Source organism: Pipistrellus hanaki, assembly GCF_964339955.1.
Source record: "Pipistrellus hanaki genome assembly, chromosome: 21".
In the NCBI taxonomy this organism is placed as follows: Eukaryota; Metazoa; Chordata; class Mammalia; order Chiroptera; family Vespertilionidae; genus Pipistrellus; species Pipistrellus hanaki.
This window is the reverse complement of record NC_140523.1, coordinates 8,653,800-8,680,445: the sequence shown is the minus strand read 5'-3', so window position 1 is coordinate 8,680,445 and position 26,646 is coordinate 8,653,800. Positions and strand designations below refer to the sequence as shown.

Here is a 26,646-nt window from a genome sequence, read left to right as displayed (position 1 = left end):
GCCTGGGTGGGGCGGGATGCCTGCAAGTTCTGCCCACTGGCTGCTTTGCACCTGCATGTGTGCCCATGCCCAGAGTTTCCTGGCCAAGGCTATGAAGGCAGGCATCTTTCCACACCTTGCACATGCTGCCCATGGACCTGGAGCCAGGCGCCTGGCTTCCTTTCCTTGGGCAGTGCTCTCTGGGCTGGTAGGCAGCCTCCCGCACCACCCACTGGCATCCCCACACCTCTGAGTGCTGCCCACAAAGACCAGAGCTGCCTTCCTTGCCTTGCCGAAGATCCTAGGAGTCCCAGCCACTTGGTGCCTGCACCCTAGGCCTGGGGGCATTCTGGCACCCAGGACACTCAGAGCCTATGTGCAGGCCTACAGGCTAGGAGCAGCCTGGGTCACCAGGATGTTCTCAGGACCTAGGCCAATTCATGCCTGCATATGCAAAATAACCTGCCAAATATGGTAGGTTAATTTGCATACTCCTCGTGATCGGCTGGTGAGCATAATGAATGTATGCTCAGCCTATATGTTTCTGTTTAATTATATAGGACATATATATATATTATATACACACATATATATTCTCTGTTTGCAATATTACATAATTCTCAGCAATATTTAGGAAAACTCCAACAGACTTCAAAAGAGCCATAAAAATACTAGAAGCATCCACAGGCAACAAAATCTCAGACGTATGCCAAAAGAACTTCTTCACTGATACTACCCCTAACGCAATGGAAGCTAAAGAGAAAATAAACAAATGGGTCTACATCAAAATAAAAAGCTTTTTTACAGCAAAAGAAACCATCATCAAAACAACAAGAAAGCCCACTGTGTGGGAGAACTTATTTGCAAATGTTACCACTGATAAAGGTTTAATCTCCAACATCTACAAACAGCTTATACAACTAAATAAAAGGAAGATGAATGATCCAATTAAAAAATGGGCAATGGACCTAAATAGAATATTTTCAAAAGAAGACAGAAGGAAGGCCAAAAGGCACATGAAAACATGCTCAAAGTCACTAATTATCCGAGAGATGCAAATCAAAACAACAATTTGGTACCATCTCACACCTGTCAGAATGGCCAACATCAACAAATCAACAAACGACAAGTGTTGGCGAGGTTGCGGAGAAAAAGGAACCCTCGTGCACTGCTGGTGGGAATGCAGACTGGTGCAACCACTGTGGAGAACAGTGTGGAGTTTCCTCAAAAAACTGAAAATGGAACTCCCATTTGACCCAGTAATCCCACTTCTAGGAATATATCCCAAGAAACTAGAAACACCAATCAGAAAGGATATATGCACCCCTATGTTCATAGCAGCACAATCTACAATAGCCAGAATTTGGAAACAGCCTAAGTGTCCGTCAGCAGATGATTGGATCCAAAAACTATGGTACATCTACACAATGGAATACTATGCTGCCATAAAAAAGAAGGATTTCTCATCATTTGCAGCAACCTGGATGGAATTGGAGAACATCATGCTGAGTGAAATAAGCCAATCAATGAAAGAGAAACACCACATGACCTCACTCATTTGTGGATAATAAAGAACATTATAAACTGATGAACCATAAGATAGATATAGAGACAGTATATCAACAAGTAGACTGTCAAATTACAGCGGGGAGGGGAGGAAGATCTGGGGGAGATAATAGATCAACCGAAGGACTTGTATACATGCATATAAGTGCAACCAATGGACACAAAACTCTGGGGAGGGAGGGAGGGGGTCAAAAAAAATCAATAAAATATATTAAAAAAATAAAATAAAATAAAATAAAAAATAAAAAAAAGAGCCATGTGCTATTAAGAATAAAATTTTAGACACTGGTATCATTTGTTGTAATACTCTGAGGTTTAAATGGAACCACCAGAGAGGAAATATCGCAACAGAATAGACAGACATGCCCTGAGGCTTGTCCCGGAGCTGGTAGAGTGAGCAGCTGAAACACATGGAATTCAGCCCAAATTTGGCGAGGAGATGCAGTTGGTGAGATAGTTTGCACCGGTGAAGGGCAGAGGTCCCCTGGATAAAGGTAAAATCAGGGATCTAGGCAAGAGAATCTGCCAAGCTTCTATGGCTAGAAGGTCAGAGGGAATCTACAGGGTGCCAGGCCGCATCCCTGAGGACAGGCACAGCATCTGTTTGTGAAAAAGAAAAAAGAAAAAGAAAAAAAAAAAAAAAACGGACCAAGCACTGTGGGAGGTGGGGGATTTTGGACATTGGAGTTTGGATTTTGGATCTGAGCTCAGTGGCAGTTCTGAAAGGCTGGCCGGACCTTACAGTGCAGGCAAGGGAGGAGCTGGTGAGGACAAGGTCCCTCCTTGCACTGGGGCCTGTGCCTTTCCCCGCTGAACCTGGTCCATGGGACCTTTCGGATACAGACACTTACCCGTGGCTGAGGGGCAGGAGGAGGTGTGGGCTTGTGGAATCTGGGGAGAGTAGGCAGCAGTCCAGGGGAGGTGGTAGTGGTCTAGTGCTGAGTCATATCTAAGCCTCCATCACTATTTTCTCCTGAGAGATAGCCCCTCCCTCCAGTCTCCAGGCAACCAATATAGCCACACCCAGATCACACCTTGAATAATACAAGGAATCTGAATACTCCCTGTGGACATAGGATGGGCCTAAAAAGGAAGCTTTAGCCCCAGCAACCAGAAACTGACAGGGCCTTTGGAGGTCAGATGCCTCAAAAATGCTGACCTGCTGGGCTTGGCTTGATACAGGGCTCAACCAGGTTGCTCCATGCCCTTCTGTGTCTGGCCTGAGTCATGGACTTGGAGACTTCTGGTTCCTGTGCAAAATGACCCTGGCAGCAGCACACCCAGGGAGCTGGGTCTCTGGTCTGGTGACCTATCCAGGGGATTGAGTGGGCTGTTGATGGCTCCTTGGAGATAGTTGTGCGTTCTCTTTCTCTCTCTCTCTCTCTCTCTCTCTCTCTCTCTCTCTCTCTCTCTCTCTCTCTCTCTCTCTCATTTCTCTCTGGTTAACCCTCAATTGATATTTTTCCATTGATTTTTGAGAGAGTGGAATGGTTACCTCTAGCACACACTCAGACTAGGGCTGGGGAACCTGCAACCAGGTACATGCTCTTCACTGGAATCGAACCCTGGACCTTTCAGTCCACTGGCGGATGCTCTATCCACTTAGCCACACCAACAAGGCCTAGAGACCTTTGCTCGTGATATTGATGATATTGATCAGACAGTGTCGCAGAAACCAGGACTCCAGGCAGATGGCACCCAGAGCATGTCATAGGGACAGAAAGAACCACCCAGCAGCCCTGGGCCTCTTCCTCCAAGGCGGGTCCCTAGGTCTGTTTGCTCCCCCATAGGCGCCTCTTGGAGCGTCCCTTGCCCAATGGCGCCAGAAGGGGGCACTGTTGCCTGTGAGTGAGACCAGGTGAAGAAGCGTGGGTAAGTGGTGCCCATCTCCCCACCCAGGACCATCCCACAGCCGGGCGCATCTCAGCTTGTGCGCACCCCAAAGCACAGTGTGACCCCGCATCCAGCTTTCAGGGCTGGTCCTCTGGGTCCGCATGCAACAATGTAAGGGGGCGGTGCCAGCGGCCTCATTTGCATACGCCGGGACTTGGCCAATGGGCAGCGTGGGGGGCTTTGGACCACGGTGTTGCCCACCGCCCACGCGCGGTCGGGAGTGACCATGGCCCAGGCGGTGCCCGGAGCCGGGGACCTGGAGGGCGGAGGGGAGGAGACGAACGCGGAGGAGCCGAGCGCGGGGGGACGGACACTGTTGCCGGTTCCCCGGGCATGGCGCTCCTCAGAGGCTGGGCCCAGCGCAGAGACCTTGCAGCTCCCAGGGCGCCCAGCCATGTTGTCGGTGGAGAGACTGAGGAAGCGGTTACTCGAAGCCAGCAAGGTGGGAGCGCGGGAAAGTGGGGGGCTGGGTCCCCAATTCTCCTGGACTTCGGGGGCTCCAGATCTGCCTGCCTACGAGTGCACGGAGGTGGAGGGAGGGTCTAGGGGCGGAGAACATGGCAGAGAGGGAGGCGATGGGGAACCTTGCTTGTGCCTCCCCCACCCTCTTCCCACACAGGGAGTGTGGTTCCCCGGGGACACTGGTGTGTGTGGACACTGGTGTGTGTGGACATTGGTGTGTGTGGACACTGGTGTGTGTGGACACGTGTGTGTGTACATTGGTGTGTGGACACTGGTGTGTGTGGACACGAGTGTGTGGACACTGGTGTGTGTGGGCATTGGTGTGTCTGGGCATTGGTGTGTGTGGGCATTGGTGTGTGTGGACACTGGTGTGTGTGGACATTGGTGTGTGGACACTGGTGTGTTCTGACATTGGTGTGTGTGGACACTGGTGTGTGTGGGCATTGGTGTGTGTGGGCATTGGTGTGTGTGGACACTGGTGTGTGTGGACATTGGTGTGTGTGGGCATTGGTGTGTGGACACTGGTGTGTGTGGGCATTGTTGTGTGGACACCGGTGTGTTCAGACATTGATGTGTGGAGAAGCCAATTCTGCAGCCTCTTCTGGCCACAGCAGGGCTCACCCTGTAAAACCTGTCCTAATCTGCACCCCTGGACCTGCACTCATCTCTCCCTCCCCACAGCCCCCCAATGTTGCTAGAACCTGCTGAGGGACATCCTTTCGAATACACATTCCTGAGGTCTCACCCTGCGCCTCTCACAAAGTGGCTCCCAAAAAGCTGCTGGGATGAGCGGCTTCTCTTCTTGTTGCCTCAGTCTGAGGCCTAGGCCCCCTTCCCTGGATGCTGCCTGTGGGATGTCTGGGTTCTGGCTGGGGTCCCTGGGTGGACAGGGTTGCCCTTCTGGGAGATGGTCCTACAGGAGGGTCAGATGGGGAGGGGAGATGGACTCCCTGCTGATCCTCGGTGCTTTGAGGGGTCTCTGGGGACAGGCGCAGCTCCTGATAAGGTAAGGGTTACATACCTTTTGGCCTTTCCAGCCTAAAGGGAGATTTAAAAATATCAGTGCAGCCCTTGCTGGTCTGGCTCAGTGGATAGAGTGACAGCCTACATACTGAAGGGTCCCAAATTCCATTCCTGACCAGGACACATACCTGGGTGCTGGATCCCCAGTGTGGGGCATGCAGGAGGCACCTGATCCATGATTCTCTCTCATCATTGATGTTTCTCTCTCCCTCTCCCTTTCTGTCTGAAGCCAATAAGAATACATTTAAAAATAATGAACAAATAAAATTTAAAAAGGCTGAATCTGAGAGTGGTGTGTGTGTGTAAAAGAGAGAGATAATTTGCATCAGATACTTTGATCACAAGTCATTGTATATTATACTTACTTGTCTTCATTTCTGCAGAAAATTAGAGAAAAAATGAAAGGCATTGAAGGCACGAAACTAGATGACCACTTTCTTGACATGGAAAGGGTAAGAGCATTTTTATGTCAATTGTGTGAAGAATGTGAGTCTCATCACATGATCTCACTCCTATGTGGAGTCTAAGTAACAAAATACCAAACTGATGGATGTGCACATGGAAGCATGGAACAGAGTGTGGAACTTCGAAGGGAAGGCAGGGGAGGTAATCAGACAAGGACCTTGCATGAATCTGTGCATGGCCCAGGAACGCAGACAATGGAGTGGTGAGGGCCCGGGTCAGCGGGCAGCAGTGGGCTGGAGGGGGGAAAGTGGAGAAAAAGTGGACATAAGTAATAATTTCAATAATACGAATTCTTTTTAAAAAGAGAGACAGCAATCTAGAGGGAAAGGAAACAAATTTGACTGTAGTTGTGAGATGAGACACACTGATACTATGAAGAGAGTGGAGTCTAGGATGCTCATACACAGGTGTGGATCCTGTGACCCAAAAGGCAGTTTTTTCCCAGGTCTAAGCCCAAATGAGGACCCTTGATTATGAAGGAGCCTGGATACAGCTCACTGATTCTTTCCGGTGGCCAAAACTCAGAATGCTCAAAAGATGGGCAGTCTTTACACACACACACAAACACACACACACACACACACACACACACACACACACACACACTAGTGGCCTGGTGCACAAAATTTGTGTGGGAGGGGGGTGGAGGGTGTCCTTCAGCCTGGCCTGCACCCTCTTCAGTCTGGGAATCCCTCTCACAATCCTATCCGCTCACCTGCCTGCCTAATTGCCCCTAACCACTCTGCTGGCAGACCTGCTTGCCCCCAGCTGCCCCCAACTGCCCTCAGCCTGCTTAATCACCCCCAATTGACCCTCCCCCCCACTGGCCTGATCACCCCCAACTGCCCTTCCCTCCTGGCCTGATGGCCCCTAACCACCTCTATCTCAGCTCTGCCACCATAGCTGTGTCGGGAAGGATGTCCAGAAGGTCTCCTGGTCTAATTAGCATATTACCCTTTTTATTAGTGTAGACTAGAGGCCCTGTGTACAACATTTGTGCACAGGTAGGTTCCCTAGGCCTGGCTGGCGATCAGGGCCAATGTGTGGGGCAATCAGCAGGGTGATCAGGGGGCCCATGCTGGCACCCCGCCTTGGCTGGCCTAGGGCCTTGCAGGCTGGGTGCAGCTTCTGTGTTAAGCATCTGCCCCCTGGTGGTCAGTGCATCTTATAGTGACCAGTCGTTCTGTCATTTGGTCAATTGGCCTATTAGGCTTTTATTATATAGGGTATACATTCTTATTGACTTCAGAGAGGAAGACAGAGGGAGATAGAAACATCCATGATGAGAGAGAATCATGGACTGGCTGCCTCCTGCACACCTCTCACGGGGATCAAGCCCACAACCCTGGCATGTGCCCTGGCGGAGAATCAAACTGTGACCTCCTGGTTCATAGTTCGACCTCAACCACTGAGACACACTGCCTGAGCAAGATGGGCAGTCTCGGCAAGCAGTTAAAAAGCCCGAGCATTGTAGTTATGCACCTTGGAGAGTATGTTTCTGGGCCGAGATCCTCACATGGAATCATATTGATGCCCCACATGGAAGCCCTGGCTGTGTCCCCTGGGCATGACAGCTGTGTGATGCATCACCAGGTCCTGGCACTGCCCTGCAACCGGCCTCAGTGCCTGGGTGGGTGGGTTCGCCTTTTCTGACTATGACACAGGGTGATACTCAGAGCGCTGCTCACCTGGCATTTCTGTTGTGACAGTTATGGGAACATTCATGCATGTGAAAGCATTGGGGAAGTACGATGGAACACCTTTTTTTTTTTAATGTATTTCACCCCAATTGGTGTGGTTCAGCGGTTGAGCATTAACCTATGAACCAGGTCATTGTTTGATTCAGGTCAGGGCACATGCCTGGGTTGTGGACTTGATCCCCAGTAGGGGGCATGCAGGAGGCAGCCAATCCATGATTCTTTCTCATCATTGATGTTTCTCTCTCTCTTTTTCTCTTCCTCTCTAAAATGTTTCTTTTAATCCTCACCTGAGGATATATTGTATTGATTTTAGAGAGAAAGAAAGAGAGTAAGAAAGAAACATCAATGTGAGAGAGAAACATCTCACTGCCTCCCATATGCACCCTATCCAGGGATTGAACCCGTGACTGTTCGGTGACCAGGATGATGCTCCAACCCACTGAGCTATGGCCAGGGCATGTCACGACCCTTCAAAGAAGTGATTGTGACTTTGTTCCTGGTCTCCTGTGTGGACCATCCCTGGGGCCCCCAGGAATCGCCACGATCCTCCGTTTCATCCCCTTTGTTGTGGGCAAAAGTCATGTCTGTGTTTTCCTATGAATTCACCATTTGTCACTCACCAACATTTTATGTGCTTTTTTTTTAGAAAATAAATAACACCAATAAAGCTGTTACAGAAATTTGTTTGAAAGCCACAGAATACATTCAGCCCAATCCAGGTAACGTGGGACAATGTCTGGAACTGTCCTATTGCCCGTTCATGGTGACCCACACTGAACACCCACATTGGCTGTGCCCACCCTTGATGTGATCTAGAAACAATGTCCTTGGGGTCTCAATCATGAAATGTGGTTTTTGGTGTTTTTTGTTTGTTTTTTTTTAGTATGTTTTTATTGATTTCAGAGAGGAAGGGAGAGGGAGACAGAGAGAGAAACATCAATGATGAGAGACAATCATTGGTCCGCTGCCTCCTGCACACCCTACACTGGGCCTCGAGCCCACAACCCAGGCCTGTGCCCTGACCGGGAATCAAATCGTGACCTCCTGGTTCACAGGTTGATGCTCAATCCCTGAGCCAAACCTGCTGGGCCTGAAATTCATTTTTTTGACATCTAGTCTCCAAGACGCAGTGGTTGCCTGGGCTGATGAGAGCAGAGTGGACAGTCCTGGGATCCATTGGGAGGGCTCCTGGTTCGGCAGCTGGGCGCTGCTCAGCAAAGACACGTAGGAGATGCTTCAGAAATCCATTCAGCATTTTGTAAATGCTTGCTGCTTACTTAGACATTTCCTCCTTTTTTACTTACCTTTTTTGTTGTGGTTAATCCGCACCTGAGGATAGTTTTCCATTATTTTTTTAAAATAAATCTTTATTGTTCAGATTATTACATATGTTCCTCTTTCCCCCCCCCATAGCTCCCCTCCACCTGATTCCCCACCCCACGCCATGCCCCTACCACCACCCCAGCCACTGTCTTCATCCATAGGTGTAAGATTTTTGTCCAATCTCTTCCTGAATCCCTCACATCCTCTTTCCCCTGAGAATTGTCAGTCCAATCCCTTTCTATGCCCCTGATTGTATTATATTCACCACTTTATTCTGTTCATCAGATTTTTTATTCACTTGATTTTTAGATTCACTTGTTGATAGATAGTTAGTTGTTGTTCATAATTTTTATCTTTACCTTCTTCTTCTTCTTCCTCTTCTTAAAGAATACCTTTTAGCATTTCATAAAATACTGGTTTGGTAGTTTTTTCTTGTCTGTGAAGCTCTTTATCTGACCTTCAATTCTAAATGATAGCTTTGCTAGATAGAGTAATCTTGGTTGTAGGTTCTTGCTGTTCATCACTTTGAATATTTCTTGCCATTCCCTTCTGGCCTGCATAGATTTTGTTGAGAAATCAGCTGACAGTCACATGGGAACTGCCTTGTAGGTAACTAACTATTTTTCTTTTGCTGCTTTTAAGATTCTTTCTTTGTCTTTTGCCCTTGGTATTTTAATTATGATGTGTCTTGGTGAGGTCCTCTTTGGATTCCTTTTGTTTGGAGTTCTGTGTGTTTCCTGAGCTTGTAAGTCTATTTCATCAGGTAGGGAAAGTTTTCTGTCATTATTACTTCTAATAGGTTTTCAATACTTTTCTCTCTCTCTACTTCTGGCACCCCCATAATTTGGATGTTGGTATGCTTAACGTTGTCCCATAGGCTCCTTACACTATATTCATATTTTTGGATTCTTTTTTTCTTTTTGTTTTTCTGGTTGGGTGTTTTTTGTTTCCTTGTGTTTCAAATCTTTGATTCTTGGGGTCCTTTGATCTACTGTTGAATTTCTGTATATTCTTTATTTCAGACAGCATATGCTTAATTTCTGACTGGTCTTTTTTTTTTTTTTTTTTTTTTTTTTTTTTTGCATTCTCATTAAGATCTTCAAAGTTCTCACTAAGTTCCTCAGAGGTTTTTAGCAGATTCTTGAGTAACCTTATAAATGTGATTTTTAACTCTATGTCCAGTCTTCTGCTTTCCTCTGTTTCTTTCATTTGTGACCTGCCTCTTTGTCTCCACATTTTAGCTGCTTCCCTGAGTTGATGGAGTTGCTTTGTGTGCCAAGTGTCTTTTGGGCCCAGTGGCTCAAACTCCCCAAGGTGGACACTCTTGGTACACCAAGTTATGGGCTGCACAGTCTTGTTGTAGTTAAGCCTTGATTGTTGTTGGTATCACTGGGCAGAGTTGACCTCCAAACCAATTGGCTGTGAGGATCAGCAGTGTCTCCACTGGGAGAGCTTCTGTGCTCAGTTTGGATGGGGTGAGGTCTCAGAGCAGAGCAGGCAGCCTTGGTTTCCCATAAGCCCTGCCTTAAAAGGGTTGGGTCTCAGTGTCCTGTGGCAATGGCAGCTCGCACCTCTGAGAGAAAGCTGCTCTTAAGCTTTGCCTGCTGCCAGACAGTCCTATTTCTTAGTGAATGAGTGTGGGTACCCAAAGTCTCACCTGGAACTGGAGTACATGTAGTTCGGGAAGCTTTGTTTCCCTCCAGAACGAGAAAGGCATCCACACGTTCAACTGCCCGAGCCCTCTCCACGAGCGTGCCTCCTTCCCTCTATATTCCACAGTTCCTCTGGGTCTCCGTGCCTCGAGGCAATAGCTGCATGCACCTCTGAGAGAAAGCTGCTCTTGAGCTTTGCCCACTGCCAGACAGTCTAGTTTTTCCCCAAATGAGTGTGGTACGCAAAGTCTCCCCTGGAACTGGAGTATGGTGCAGTCATGAGGCCCTGTTTCCCTTCAGAATAATCAAGGCAGCCACATATCCAGCCGCCCGGCCTTTCCTCTTGTGCATGCATGTCTCTGCATCTCTGCGTCTCTGCAACTCTTTCTTCCGTAGTACCCCAGGGTCTCAGTGCCCCGAGGCTATGGCAGAACACACCTCTGAGAGAAAGCTGCTCTCGGGCCCTGCCTGCTGCCAGACAGTACAGTTTCTCCCCGTATGTGTCTCACCCAGGACTGGATTTCAGCACTATGGGGAGCCTTTGATCTGCTCCGGTTAGAGAAAGCCAGTCATGTATTCAGCTACATGCCCCTTCCTCTTGAGAGTGCACCTCTCGGTGTCTCTGCACCTCTGCCCTGTGTTTCAGTGTCCTTTTCTTTTTCTTTCTAGTTGTAGTTTTGAAATTGTTGTGCAAGGCAGCAGTATAGGTGTTCACTTATGCCACCATCTTAGTTTCTCCCCTCTTACTATTTGCTTTCTCCATTGATTTTTAGAGAGAGTGGAAGGGAGGGGGGGAGACAGAGAGAAACATCAATGTGAGAGAGACACATCCATGGGTTGCCTCCTGCACATGCCCCCATCAAGGCCAGGAGACCAAGGTACATGCCCTTCACCAGAATCAAACCTGGGACCTTTCAGTCCACAGGTTGACACTGTATCCACTGAGTCAAACCAGCTAGGGCTCATTTACTTTTTGAAATACATTTTTATTTATTTCAGAGGGTAAGAGAGAAGGAGACAGAGACAGAAACATCCAGGATGAGAGAGATCAAGGATCGGCTACCTCCTGAATGCCCCTCACTGGGGATGTGCCCTAACTAGAATGGAACTCGGGACCCTTCAGTCTGCAGGCCAATGCCCTATCCACTGAGCCATACAGACTAGGGATAAATAAATTTTGAGAGAGACAGAGAGAGAGAGGTCCTGATATAGCCTGGTTTCATTGTGTGCACAATTTCCATTTCCCAAATGAATCTGCAACCATTCGTTAGGCACCCACCCGGGTGATGCATGTGCCAATCACAGGAAAGAATAAATAGGTCACTGTGGCCCTTTGGCACCTTGGATCTCTGACATGTCACTCAATCTTGCTGGCTCATGCTCTGTGCCAGTGTGAGAGATTGCCCTGTCCCTTGAAGGAATTACAAATGACCCTGTCTTGAAGTATACAGAGTGAAGCTGAGAATGCTGAGCCCGGCGTCGAAGATCCACAACCAGGGGAAGGTCCTCGAGTTCCCGCAGCCGTTGGGCCTGCTGGGCAACTGCATGCTCAAGTATGGCCACGAGCTGGGTGAGGACTCCAACTTCGGTGAGTGTGCAGGGCCTGGAAGGCGGGCGGCCTGTGTCGCCTGTAAGTTATACACAAAGACTTTGTTTTTCTCTTCTTTTCTTTTTTGGATTGATTTCAGAGAGGAAAGGAGAGAGAGAGAAACATCAATGGTGAGAATCATGGTTTGGTTGCCTCTTGCGCGCCCCCTACTGGGCGTCTCAGGTATACCCTGAGCAGGCCTCAAACCCTGACCTCCTGGTTCCTAGGTTGATGCTCAAACACTGAGCCATGCAGGCTGGCTGCGAGATGCTTTTTGTTTGTTTGTTTGTTTATGTTAATTTTCACTTAAGGATCATTTTTATTTTATTTTTATTTTTATGGAGAGTGGAAGAGAGAGGGAGAGAAGAGAAACATCAATATGCAAGAAACACATTGATTGGTTGCCTCTTTCATGAGCCCTGACCAGGGTCAGGTCCCGACCCAACAAGCCTGCAACCCAGGTACATGCCCTTGACCTGAATCGAACCTGGGACTCTGGTCCTGTAGGCTGACACTCTGCCCACTGACCACACCGGCCAGGACCAGGATGTTTTTAAGAGAACCTGCAACCTCATTGTGCACAGCTTCGAGGTCACCCTCTTGCAAATGAATGCTGATTAGCTGATGCCCTTAGCGGGCCACACTCGGCATGGCTGCCCATCCTGCTGGGAGCTCCCTGCAGGACACTGCCAGGCTTCCTCCACACCAGGGAGGATCCGGGTGCCTTTCCCTCAGAATGATCCAGGGAGAGGCCCTTGATGACCTCACAGCAAAAGCTGAGATGAGATGTTCATTCATTCCTATTGGCATCTTTATTGGTGGGTACTTAGCCCTGAGGAGGACTCAATCCTTTTATTGTTTACTAGAGGCCCAGTGCACGAAATTCGTGGGGGTGGGGGGGGGGGAGGCAGGTGTCTCTCAGTCCAGCCTGCACCCTCTTTAATCTGGCATCCTATCAGGCCTAAACGGACAATAGGACATCCCTTTTACAATCGGCTCCCAACCATTCACTTGCCTGCCTTACTGCCCCTAACCACTTCTGCCTGCCACCCGGATCACCCCTAACCACTCCCCTTGCCAGCCTGATGGAAGCCTAACTATTCCACTGACAGCCCAATTGCCCCTAACTGGCCTCCCCTGCAGGCCTGGTTGGTGGCCCATAACCCCGAACTACCCTCCCTTGACAGCCTGGTAGCCCCTAACTTTCCTCCCTTGCAGGCCTGACCCCTCCCAACTGTCCTACTCGTCCACAATTGCCCTCCCCTGCAGACCTGGGTTCCCAACAACTGCCATCCCCTGCAGTCCTGGTTCCCCCCCAACTGCCCTCCCCTGTTGGCCTGATCGCCCCCAACTGCCCTCCCCTGCAGCCTGTGTTCTTCTCAACTGCCCTCCCCTACGGGGGTGGGAACCCCTAACTGCCCTCCTCTTTAGGCCATCTTGTGGCAGCCATCTTATTTCCACATGAGGACAGTTATCTTTGACCACATGGGTGGAGCCATTTTGTGAGTTGAACTGATGGTCAATTTGCATATTACTCTTTTATTAGATAGGATAGAGGCCTGGTATAAAGGTCGGGGCTGGCTGGATTGCCCTGATGGGTGTCCCAGATCAGGGTGGGGGCTCCCTTGGGGTGTGGAGCAGCCTGGGTGAGGGTCCTGTGGTAGTTTTCAGGCCAGATGTGCCCCCAAGGGATGAGGGCCCCTACTGTAGGGGTAGGACAGCCTGCGTGAGGGACTGAGGGCTGTTTTCAAGCTGGCCACACCACCTTTAGGGTGGAGGTTCCCGCTGGAGTGCCTGGCCAGCCTGGATGAGGGGCTGGTGATTGTTTGCAGGCTGGTCATGCCCCCAGCGGGGACCCTCACCCCATGGGGGCATGGCCAGCCTGGGTAAGATGATGAGGGCTGTTTTTTGGCTGGCAACATCCCCTTCAGGGTGGTGGTCCTCACTGTGCGCCTGATGAGGGACTGATAGCTGTTTGCAGGCTGGCCATGCCCCCCAGCAGGGACTCTTATTCCATCCCCCCAGAAAGCCAGGCCCCCAGCCACTCCATGAGTGGTGACCACAGCAGGCTGGAAGCTTGGGTTGCCCCTGATGACCCAGGCTCTTAGCCCCTTCTTTTTCTTTTTTTTTTTTTCTCCAGCCACTCCTTCAGCAGAGGCTAGGGTGCATGGGAATCTTGGCTTCCTCTGTCACCGGGGGCAACCCAAGTCTCTGCTCCTGTCAGCTCCATGGCCGCTGCCATCTTTATTAGGTTAATTTGCATACTCGCTCCGCTCCGGATTGGCTGGTGGGTGTAGCAGAAAGATGGTAAATTTGCATGTTTTTCTTTTATTAGTGTAGAAGATTACATGCAATAAACATTCATTTTTCAATAAAAAATATTTTAATCACTATAATTACTAGAGGCCCGGTGCACAAAATTCATGCATGGGGATTGTCCCTCTCATAATTCAGGAATGCTGGCTCCCAACTGCTCACCTGCCTGCCTGCCTAATTGCCCCTAACCGTTTCTGCCTACCAGCCTAATCACCCCCTAACCACTCCCCTGCCAGCCTGCTCGATGCCTAATTGCTCCCCTACCAGCCTGATTGCCCCTAACTACCCTTTCCTGCTGGCCTGGTCACCTTTAACTGCCCTCCCTTAACAGCCTGGTTGTCCTTAACTGCCTTTCCCTGCTCACCTGATTTCCCATAACTGCCTCCCATACTGGTCTGGTCACCTTAACTGCCCTCCCCTGCCGACCTGATTGTCCCCAACTGTCCTCCCCTACAGGCCTGGTTGCCCCCAACTGCTCTTCTTTGCTGGTCCAATCACCCTACACTGCCCTACCTTGCTAGCCTGGTACCCCTAACTACCCTCCCCTGCCAGTCTGGTCCCACCCAATTGCCCTCCCTTGCAAGTGTGGTCCCTCTCAACTACCGACCCTTGCTGGCCTAGTCATCCACAACTGCCCTACCATCTTGTGGTGGCCATCTTGTGTCCAGATGGGGGAGGCCCTCTTATGTGTTGGAGTGATGGTCAATTTGCATATTACCCTTTTATTAGATAGGATTACTAGCTACACAGTGCACAAAATCATGCACCTTGAAAGAAACTTTGGGCTGTGAGGCTGTATTTGGCACAGGGGGAGGTCTCAGCCCATCCTCCATACCTCCACCCAGCCCCTCCTGCTATGGCTTCCGAAGGTGCCAAGTAATTTGGGCAGGCACCGGCAGTGGGTTCAAGCAGCAACTCTGGCACCAGCAGTGGGTGAAAGTGGCAGCTGCCAGCCCAGATCTCCCCTCAGGAGCAGGAGGAGGTGGAGAAGCCCTGAGAGATCACAGCTGGCAGCTACTTCTCACACCACTGAAGGTGCTAAGCAATCAGGATCAGCTCTGGCTACTCATGTGGATACAAGTGTGGCTCCAGCACCGGCAATGGGTGTGTGTGTGGCCAGGGCTGGCAATAGGTCTGAGCACCAGGCAGGACCTCAGCACACTAGAGCAAAGAATTTTCAGTAACCACCAAAGGCTCACCCCGGTCTGTCGCCCCCACTCACCTGCTCCACCATCCCGTTGTGGCCAACGCCCTCCAGGTTCCACGCACGAACCCTGGTGATCAGTGCACGTCATACCAGCCCATTGTTCTGTTTGTTCCATTGGTCTTTTGCATATTAGCCTTTTATTATATAGAATAGTCAGTAGTTGAGTTTTGACCTAAGAACCAGGAGGTCACGGTGTGATTTCAGTCAAGGGCACATGCCCGGGATGTGGGCTTGGTCCCCAGGAGGGGCCATGCAGAACGCAGATGATTCATGATTCTCTCTCATCATTGCTGTTTCTCTCTCTCCCTCTCCCTTCCTCTCTGAAATCCATAAAAAATATGTTTAAAGAAAGAGAAAGTTTTTGTGTTTATTCTTTTCTGAGTCAGTCCCACAGCAAAGACCTTGTTAAATAAACCATCACCCACATACCTTGGGCAAGAAGTGAATAGTGCCTCCAACCTCTGGGTGCTCCATGAACACCCAGCTTTTTATTTGTGCTTCTGTCCCAGGCGGTGCGATGATCGAAATGGGCAATGCCATGAAGCTGATGGCAGAGGTGAAAAAATCATTTGACATTAACGTCAAGGAAACCTTTATTGATCCACTCCAGTTAGTCCACGACGAAGAATTAAAACAGATTTCAGTAAGTTTTCTCAGCTATAAACCCCCGGCGTTGCTATATAAAATGATGTTTGTAGTTAAAACTGTGAGGACATGTCTGTAGGGAGCCAGCAACAGCATCACCTTAGTGTGGGCAGTGACACAGATAAGCACTCAGTGATGTTCACCTGTCCCCCTGGGTGGGAGCCCCAGAGCCATGAGCCATTTATCCTGTAGGTGTGTGTGTGTGTGTGTGTGTGTGTGTGTGTGTGTGTGTGTGTGTGTGTTATGGTAAAGGTGTTTACTTATTTTAATCTTCATCTGGGATATTTGTTCCATTGATTTTAATTTATTTTTAAAAAATTTTATTGATTTCAGAGAAAAATGGAGTGGGAGAGATAGAAAGATCAGTGATGAGAGAGAATCTTTAATGGGCTGCCTCCAGTTTTCCCCCCACAAGGAAGTGACCCTGCAATCCAGGCATGTGTCTTGGCCAATTTGTACCCAGGACCCTTCAGCACACAGACTAACACTCTATCTACTGAGCCAAAAACAACTAAGGCTGTTCCATTGGTTTTTAGAGAGAGTGGAAGAGAGAGGGAGAGAGAGAGAAACATCAATGTGAGAAAAACATATTGACTGGTTGCCTCCTGCTCACACCCTAACCACCACCCCTGCTGGGGAGAAGCCTACAACCAGAATGGAATGCCAGACCCTTAGGTCTGAAGGCTGACACTCTATCCACTGAGCCACACAGGCTAGGGCTCTCTTGTGGCTTATTGAATCCAGAAAGTAACCAAGCTAAGGTACTTATTTCCACAACCATTGTTCACAGCAAATGATTCTTAAACTGTGCAGTGGATTTTTTACAATGAAAATAATAACCTCTTGCATCTATATATATATATATATATATATATATATATATATATATATATATATATATATAATGCAATGAGGTTATTATTTTATATGTATGTATTTGTATATGTATGTATTTGTATTTATTTAAGAGAGAGAGAGAAATATCAATGATGGGAGAGAATCATTGATCCATTGTCTCCTGCACATCCCCTACTGGGACTGAGCACACAACCCAGGCATGTGCCCTGACCGGGAATCAAATTGACCTGTGTTTTAGGTTGATGCTCAACCACTGAGCCATACCACTCAGGCTTCATTGCCTCTTTTGATACATGGCGCAAGTGGTAATTAATTTCCAGGACTTTATTTTATATTGGAAGGCTTTCTAAAATGGCCATATGGAGCTCACACACAAGAGGAGGTGTGTGTTTCATTCATGGTAGTGTTTATTCAACTCATTTTGTAACTGTTGGGGAACCTTATGGAAGACACACAATTACTCCAGAACAAGCATGTCAAACTCAAAGCTAACATGGGCTGTAAAAAAAAAAAAGGTTTCAATTTTTATGAAAAGGTAGGTTTTTTTTGATAGAGACATGTTGAATACAAAGGGCTGAAATAAATAAGTCATCATTCACATAAAATAATAGACCATTTTAATACAAATATTTTTTCTTATACATTGTCTTAGCAGATATTGAATAACTGCACAAATGAATAAGTGTTTATGCAAATGAACCCATTTTTCTTGTTCTATGAAAGCGAGATATTTTCTGTTGTGCTCACCAAACAAGTCAGTCCAAGAATAATGACATGGCCATTGGCTGCTAAAATATTCACTGCTAGTATTAGGAGAGAGAAATTGTGCATCTGCTCATAGGTGAGTAAGAGAAAGAAATGCAACACAATGATAGTAATCAGTCATTAGCAAACATTGCAGTTAGTTATTAAGAATCTACACTAATAAAAGAGTAAGATGCAAATTGACCATACCTTTGTGACAACCACCAGCCAATCAGGAGTGAGTATGCAAATTAACCCAACAAATATGGTGGGTTATTTTGCATATGCAGGCTCCAAGTGGCTGAGGCTAGATGCTTGTGCCGTTGCCATGGCAACAACACAGGCATTCATCACCGCCCCAGCTGCTCTGAGCCTCTGGGCAGTGTGGGTAAGGCAGAAAGGTGGCTCCTGCTGGAGTGAAGGTGGTGCTGGCAGCCAGGGGAAAGTAGGCCCATTCTTGCCTGAATCTTTGTGCATTGGGCCTCTAGTTATCTATAATATGATATTGTCAAAATTAAGTTGTAAAATCTTTATTACAACCTTCCTTACATATCTTTGTATTGGCTGGGCCACAAAAATACTTGTTGTGGGCTGCATGCAGACAGCAGGCCATGCATTCAACATGCTAGCTCTAGAAGATACTAGGGATGTGTGTTTTTATCATCTACTTCTTAATAAGGATTTGACAATAGTGCCAGAAGACATATCCCTATTTTTGCTATAGTTAATTTGGTTGGAAATTAAGGACATTAAGAGAGCTGGAGTGAGGGGTCCTGTAAAAATTTTTGAAAATGGAATCTGAGTGTCAATACTGTGTCCTTATGTTCCATATTTACAATCATCTATCATCCATCCATCCATCCACTCATTTATGCTATCACTCACCCAGCAATCCACTTATCTGATCTTCCATCCATTCATTCATGCTATCATCCACCCATCCATCCATCCACCCATCCATCCATCCACCTATCCATCCATTCGTCCATCCATCTATCCATTTACTAGAAGCCCAATGCACAAAATTTGTGCAAGGGGCTTGGCCCTCACAGCACCAGCTCACAGTCGACTTCATCAGGAAGGTTGTCTAGAATGCCAGTTGTCATTTGGATGGTCACTTTATTGTTTGGTCTAATTACCATGTTAGTGCTTTATTATATAGGATGCTATGATCCATCCATCCACCCATCCATTTATTTATGCTATTATCCATTCATCCATCCATCCATCCATTCATTTATGCTATCATCCATCCAACCATCTATCCACCCATCCATCCATCTATCCATTTATGCTATCATCCCTCCATGAATCCATGCATCCATTCATCCATTTATGGTATCATCCCTCCATGAATCCATGCATCCATTCATCCATTTATGGTATCATCCCTCCATGAATCCATGCATCCATTCATCCATTTATGGTATCATCCCTCCATGCATTTATCCATTCATCTATGTATGCTATCATCCATCAAACATCCATTCATTTACTTCATAAATATTCCTTGATAATTTACAGGGAAAGAAACATCTCCTAGATTAGGGGTGTCGAACTCAATCAGAGAAGGGGCCAAAATCTAAAATCCAGCCTAAATCGTGGGCCGAATGGTTTACTGAACAGTCATAAACTGACAATGTCATAAACTGACAGCGGAGTGCAGTGATGACAGCGCGGTGCGGGCCACATTGCAAGGCCTGGCGGGCTGGATTTGGCCCTCGGGCCTTGTGTTTGACACATGTGTCCTAGATGCTGAGGGGCCGACCAAAAAGAAAAAAGTAACTGAGCCCTTGCTCCCTAAAATGTAGACCTAGAAAAAGTAATGACCTTCCTTGTAGAGGCACGGCAGGCCTCCCTGGGTCACATGCCGAAGTAGCAGCTCCAGGTCTGTCTCCTCTCCCTCAGAACCAACTGAAGAGGCTGGAGGGCCGCCGCCTGGACTACGATTATAAAAGGAAGCTTGTCGGAAAGATCCCCAACAACGAGATCACACAAGCAATGGAAAAGTTGGAGGAGTCCAAGGAGATAGCAGGGAGAAGCATGTTTAATTTTTTAGAAAATGACGTAAGTATTGACCCCAAGCAGGAGACCCTCCTGGGAATAAAAACATTGTATGTTTGTGGGGAAGCTCTGGGAGCCTTTGTTATAAAAGTTTCCAGAGATACTTGTGGCCCAGTGCACGGATTCATTCACATTGAAAGTAAATTAATTAGAGGAAAGATTCCTGAGGTACATATGTTACTGAAAAAATTAAATGTCAAAATAGTATATCTATCTAATAAAGAGGTAATATGCTAATTGACCATCACACCCTCACAAAGATGGTGGTGCCCACAGCCAATAAGGAGGAGATATGCTAACTGACTGTCACACCCTAAAAATGGTGGCCCCCAACCCCCTCAGCACCTGCCTCCAGAGTCCCCCAGTTCCTCAGCCTCCCAGAGCCAGCCCGAGGCACAGGCAAGCTTTGAATGGCAGCTGCCCAGCCTCTCAGAGCCACCCAAGGCTCAGGTAACCAGGGCCAGCCAAGGCTTGAGCTGCCAGCAGTGGAAGAAACAGAGTTGTGATGGGGGCGTCACCTTCCCCTGATAGTTGGGTAGCCTCCTGCCCCTAAGGGCTCCCAGACTATGAGAGGGGCAGACCAGGCTCATGGACCCCCTTCTCCAGTGCATCAATTTTCATGCACTGGGCCTCTAGTACTATTATAAAATTAAAATGTGCATGATTGGCACCAATGACAGCTATATTTGTATTGCGTATGCGCGAGTCATTATTTATTTTTAAATTGCTAGTGTGCGTCATATATACTAGATAATCGGTCAGATGGATGTATAGTCAGCCACTTAGCCTTTTATATATAGAGATATATTTAATTGATTTCAGAGGGAAAGGGAGAGAAACATCAATGATGAAAGAGAATCATGGATCAACTGCCTCCTGCATGCCCCCTACTGGGGATCCAGCCCACAACCCAGGCATGTGCCCTGACTGGAATTGAACCATAACCTGATTTCTAGGTCAGCACTCAACCACTGAGCCACAGCGGCCATGTCCCAGTATTTCATTCTATTGTAAGTGTGGTGTGGAAAGCAGAGTCCACCACACACAGCTGGTGCTTATGGCCTGAATACAGCTGGGGGCCTCCATATGACAACAGACTCAGCTTAGTAACCACCTCTCCCTTGGTTGCATTGAGCACCTACTATGTGTGTGCACAGCGTCCCAGGATGCATGTCTTTCCTGATGTCAGCCAGGAATGGAGAAAGTGCCTAGTGTTAAATGCATCTCTCCATGACATAATCGTGCAAGAGAAGTGCTGCTGATGTCCCCTCCGACCCTCTCAGCCCCATAGTGTTTCAAAGAATGGTCATTTAGCCCTAGCTGGTTTGGCTCAGTGCAAAGAGCTTAGGTCTGTGGATGAAAGGGTCCCAGTTTCAGGCATGTACCTTGGTTTCAGGCTTTATCCCAACTCTGGTTGGGTCATGTGCAAAGGCAAACTAATCGATGTGTCTCTCTCACATCAATGTTTCTTTCTCTGTCTCTCTCTCCCTTCCACTCTCAAAAAACCAATAGAAGGAATATCCTCACGTGAGGATTCAAAACAAAACAAAAAGAATGTTCATTTAGTTCTCTTCCATGATTCCTTTTCATGTTCTGCAATGCCACGCAGATTGCAAACAGGGTGTTAAAATAGAAATTCACTTTCCTGAGGACAGAGGTGGCAGTCTACTAGGATCACATGAGGTTGAGGCCCTGCCCGCCACGCAGGAGAGGTGGGGAGAGGGAGAGAGGTGGTGGTGGCGGGCCAGAAGTCTTGCAGGAATATTCCTGCAACAGGTCACTAGTTGATTTATAGAGAGAGAGGAAGAGAGAGGTAGAGACAGAGGGAAACATCCATGTGAGAGAAATGTCTATCGGTTGCCTCCTGCAGGTGCACTGACCAGGGCCCTGGCCAGGGAGGAGCCTGCAACCAAGGCACATGCCCTTGACCAGAATCGATCCTGGGACCCTTTGGTCTGTAGGCCGATGCTCTCAGGTCGATGAACTTTATAGCATAATAGAAAATCTGAGAATATTCTCTCTGTGGGATAGTTGGCATTTTATTGAGTTAAAACACATTTATAATCAGAACTCCATGTGCACATGTGTGGCCGGCATCACTAGCTCTATTCCCCATGGATCTGAATGATGCTCACCAGCTCCTGTGACATTAAATGAGCCAAGGTGGATGGGGCTTCCTGCAAGGCCTGGTCCCTGGGCTCATGTCCCACCTCCGGCCCCCATGGGCTCCAGCCTCCAGGTACTAACATCTCCTTCCCTGCAGGTAGAGCAAGTCGGCCAGTTGGCCCAGTTTGTCCAGGCGGCTCTAGAATATCACCAGCAGTCGGCTGACATCCTGCAGATGCTGCAGAAGAAGCTGCGGATTCGGTAAGAGCCTCCCGCGCCCGCCCAGGGATGCAGGGTCCCAACAGTGGGAACCACTCCCTCTGGCTCTCTGCTCTCCATCTCCCCAGCCCCTCCCATTGTCCATTTCTTTCTTTCTTTTTTCTTTCTTTCTCTCTCTCTCTCTCTCTCTCTCTCTCTCTCTCTCTCTCTCTCTTCTTTCTTTTTAAAAATATATTGTTATTGATTTCAGAAAGGAAGGGATAGGGAGATAGAAACATCAATGATGAGGAGAGGCATGGACTGGCTGCTTCCTGCATGCCCCCCCACTGGGGATCAAGCCTGTAATCTGGGCATGTGCCCTGACTGGGAATGAACCGTGACCTCCTGCTTCATAGGTTGATGCTCAACCACTGAGCCATGGCCGCCTGGCTACTCAAGACTTTTTTGAGAATGAGTGATATCCTATGAAGTATGCATGGTACCCTGTGCATTAAAGTGAGGGGTGAACAAAAACAAAACAAAACACAAATCTACCCTATTGTTTGGCCAGGTTTGGTTAACAGAAAATTGTCTTACATAGGACTAGCATAATGAATATATGTGAAGGGGTTTTGGCTTGTATCAACACTCTTCTGACAAAGGGAAAAGTGGTGTCTGATCAGCAAGGTGTCCCCTCTGTAATCAGGTGGTCAATGGGAGCTCACAGGAGCAGCATTTCATTTTCTGTCTTTGTTTCCTGGAGAAAAAGAGACAGAACATAAAAGCCCCTCCCACTGGCAAAATCCTGCTGGTCACAGAGGAGCTAAGCCCCTCCTACTGTCAGGATCCTACTGCTGACTCAGGAGCTAAGTCCCTTTCACTGTCAGGAACCTGCTGGTCACACAGGAGCAAAGTCCCTCCCACATGAGCTACACTCCGCCCACAAAAGGTAAGCTCCTCCCACTGATAGGATCCTGTTGGTCACATAGGAGCTAAACCCCTCCTACCTGATCTAAGCCCCTCCCATTGGCAGGGTCCTGCTGGCGCTTAACTCCCAGGTGATCACTACCCACTGCCAAGACCAACTTCACAATAGACGCTCTTCCAAGGCATGGTTGAACATTGACATCTCGAAGTGTCACCTCTAGCACTTTGGGCTACTCCAGAGTCAGGGTATAAAAGTCACCCCCACCTCTCCCCTCAGTGTGTAGGCTCCTCAAGGCAGAGCCAGCGTGTATGGGATGCTGTTTGGCTTCAGCTGACACATCTTCCAACATGTGTGTGTGTGTGTGTGTGTGTGTGTGTGTGTGTGTGTGTGTGTGTATGTGTGTATGTGTGTATGTGTTATGTGTGTGTGTGTTACAGAATCGCGGCTGCCTCCACTCTGGACACAAGAAATGTCAGGCCCCAGCCCCTGAGAAGGTGTCCCAGTTCATTCAACCTGTCCATCTCCTACTCGAAAGGTGAGATGCCCACACTGGGGCCAGGTGCGCCCTGCGGGAGGGTCTGCCAGAAGCCTGTGATCCCTGCGTGTGGCCTGTGCTCCTCTGCCACTGAAGACACTGACACCTCGAATTTCCTACATCCCCTCTTCCCCTACCACCATCCCCAGGAACTCCCCTTTCCCTGCTTCCTGGACTCAGGTACTTATATCAATTTTTAAAAACCAGCATTCAGGGCCCTGGCCAATTTGGCTCAGTGGATAGAGCATCAGTCTGCAAACAGAAGGGTAAGAGTCCATTTCTACCTTTTCTATCCCATATATCACACTTTTCTGACTTGTCATTTCATCTGTGACTTCCTGGCTTTTGACTACCTTCACCTTGTGGCCGTTTTGCATCTCCTGGCCCATGCAAGGCTTTCTCTGCAGTATTCTCCAACATTGACCTGCACATGTGTTATGCGGTGTGCATGCATAATTAAGTAGACCTCAAACACAAGCTATTCCTTTACTAAGTTTTATGTGGAACAAGATGTAATTAACTTTCTGTACAGCTTGCCCATATCACCAGCAGACAATCTCTGCTGAATGCTTTTAGCAGAGGAATGAACAGGTGGTCCCTATTCTGTTCCATGTGCTGCTTGCCATGCTTGTGTCATATTTCATTTGAGGTCTTCCTTCTTCTTGATCTTCAGTAGCCCAGAACTTCATTGCAGCATCCTATAAATGAATGTTGACCGCTGGAAATCTTTTGTTTTCATCCAGTTGCATGAAGCCAAATGCAACACACTTCTGTAATGGGACATCCCCGTGTCAGCGGTCAACATTCATTTCCTCACCATATTTCTGTTTTCAGGATATTGGCCTAAAATGGATCAGAAGGAGGCCTCTTCTGAGGAGAGTGTATCTATACAAGTGGATGCAAAAGCCATGGCTTCCAAGAGCTCCAGCAACTCAGAGGACCCATCTCTGTAAGCGGCTTTTCTCAGTTTTGAAAGAGTAGTCTGCACCTGACTGAGTCACAAGCAGAAGACTTTGAGCATAAAGCCTTCTTCAGTGACACATGTGTTAGAGCCTCTGTTTCCATGTAAACCATCACCAGCAATAGAGGGATGTCTGTGGAGAGGTGTCCTGGAAAGAAACAATTGGACAGGACTTCTCTCCACTTCGTTTGTGTGCAGATGCAGCTGCTATATCCCAGGGGTGCCTTCAACCGCTAGGGAGCCTGGGAAAGACTTCTCATCCATCTTAGGGCTGCTGCAGCCCCAGGCATCTCTTAGCATAAGCAGCCACACAGTGGTAGTGAGTTTTCACAGAAATTTCTCAGTGGAAAAACTGATCACCAGTGGGGCAAATGTAAAATGCTGCAAGCCACAGATATAAATTTGTTCAACACCAGGATGACTCCTCTGGTGGAGTGACATATGAGTATCACAAATGTGGGAGAGGTTTTAGATGTGACATTAACCTCAATTGACAGGAGAGTTCACACTAAAAAAAAAAGTCTTTTGAGATTGATGATTTTAGGAAGCTCTTTCATCAAAGTGCTTCTCTACCTGAACACCATGGAGTTCACACAGAAGAAAAACTTTTTGAGTTTAGTGAATGTGGGAAATCATTTAGGCATAAGAATCTCCTTTTTACCAAAAAAAAGTCCACACTCGAAAAAAAGCTATATGAGTGTACTGATAGTGGTAAGTCATTACGCATTAGCTGTAATCTCATTGAACATCAAAAAGTTCAGACTGGAGGAAAACTATGAGTGTACTGAATATGAAAAATCTTTTAGGTACAACTCCTTAACCACAAAAGAGTTCACACTGGTGAAAAGCCATATCAATGTAGTGATTGTGGTAAGTCCTTCAGTCAAATTGGTAACCTCTTTCAACAGCACAGAGTTTATTCACACTGGAGAAAAACCATTTGAGTGCAGTGATTGTGGGAAATCCTTCAGACACATGTCCAACCTCAACCAACACCATAGAGTTCACACTGAAGAAAAATGTTTTGAGTGTAATGAATGTAAGAAATATTTTATCCACAAACGTGCCCAGATTAGACATGCCTTAAATGTCCAGAGAATATTTTATCTCTTTCTCAGAATGACAACACTGACGGAAATACTTTGGGACCTACTTACCTGAATGTCATCTCCCTTTATAGAAACACCAGAGGCCAGGTGCACAAAATTCATGCATGGGAAGGTGTCCCTCAGCCCGGCCTGCACCCTCTCCAACCTGGGACTCCTCGATGGATGTCCGACTGCCAGCAGTCAAACATTCCTATCGCAATCCGGGACCTCGGCTCCCAACCACTCACCTCACTGCCTGCCTGATTGCTCCTAAGCACTCTGCCTATCAGCCTGCTCTCTCCCAACTGCCCCCCTGCCAGCCTTCTTGCCTCTAACTGCCCCTCCCCCGCACTGGCCTACTCACCCCAACTTCCCTCCCCTCCTGGCCTGATCGCCCCTAACTGCCTCTGCCTAGGCCCCACCACCATGGCTTTGTCCGGAAGGTCTCCTGGTCTAATTAGCATATTACCCTTTTATTAGTACAGATACTGTGGATTTAAAATAAATGTAAACACCCAATATAGGAACTTCCTCCTCATTATGTTTCTATTTCAAAACTTCCTCTTCTCACAAAATTTCCTGAAGTTCAACCAGATAAACTTCAAGTATCAAGTTTCACCCTGGCCGGTGTCACTCAGGTAGTTGGAGTGCTTCCCCATACACCGAAAGGTCACAGGGTCGATTGCCTGTCGGTACATACCTAGGTTGCAAGAGGTGGCCGATTGATGTTTCTCTCTTCCTCTCCCTTCCTCTCTCTCTCTCTAATCAATAACAACATATCCGGCCTAACTGGTGTGGCTCAATAGATAGAGCATTGGCCTGCGGACTGAAGGGTCCCTGGTTCGATTCCGGTCAAGGGTATGTACCTTGGTTGCAGGCACATCCCCAGTAGCGTGCAGGAGGCAGCTGATAGATGTTTCTTTCTCATTCATGTTTCTAACTCTCTGTCCCTCTCCCTTCCTCTATGTAAAAAAATCAATAAAATATATATATTTAAAAATAAATAAAAACATATCCACAGGTGAGGATTTAAAGTGAAAAGTATCTAGCTCCCCATCTCCCTCCAAAATTTTTGTTTTACTTCAATTTTAACTGGTCCATATTTTTTTGAGTAATAAAATGATTAATTTTATAAGATTTTTAAAAAATGAATGATAAGCTTCATCCTGCAGACTGAAGGGTTCTGGGTTCGATTTAGGCCAAGGGCACGTGCATGGATTGTAGGCTCGATCCCCAGCAGGGGGCGTGCAGGAGGCAGCTGATCCATGATATTCTCTCATCATTGATGTTTCTATCTCTCTCTCCCTCTCCCTTCCTCTCTGAAATATATAAAAATAAAGAATGA

The 26,646-nt window shown here is 47.7% G+C and overlaps 1 protein-coding gene across 1 annotated transcript in view; it reads left to right on the top strand.

Moving 5' to 3' along the window:
* LOC311614425 (endophilin-A3-like) overlaps positions 1 to 24,858 on the top strand; it is a 46,482-nt gene extending 21,624 nt beyond the window's left edge. The window contains exons 3-10 of the mRNA XM_084869262.1: positions 5,307 to 5,375; positions 7,735 to 7,807; positions 11,508 to 11,651; positions 15,684 to 15,817; positions 19,330 to 19,488; positions 21,749 to 21,852; positions 23,155 to 23,252; positions 24,087 to 24,858. Of these exons, the coding sequence (XP_084725388.1) occupies positions 5,307 to 5,375; positions 7,735 to 7,807; positions 11,508 to 11,651; positions 15,684 to 15,817; positions 19,330 to 19,488; positions 21,749 to 21,852; positions 23,155 to 23,252; positions 24,087 to 24,205 (900 nt within the window). The 3' untranslated portion in view covers positions 24,206 to 24,858. The remainder of the gene's footprint in view (positions 1 to 5,306; positions 5,376 to 7,734; positions 7,808 to 11,507; positions 11,652 to 15,683; positions 15,818 to 19,329; positions 19,489 to 21,748; positions 21,853 to 23,154; positions 23,253 to 24,086) is intronic.
* Positions 24,859 to 26,646: the final 1,788 nt, after the last annotated feature.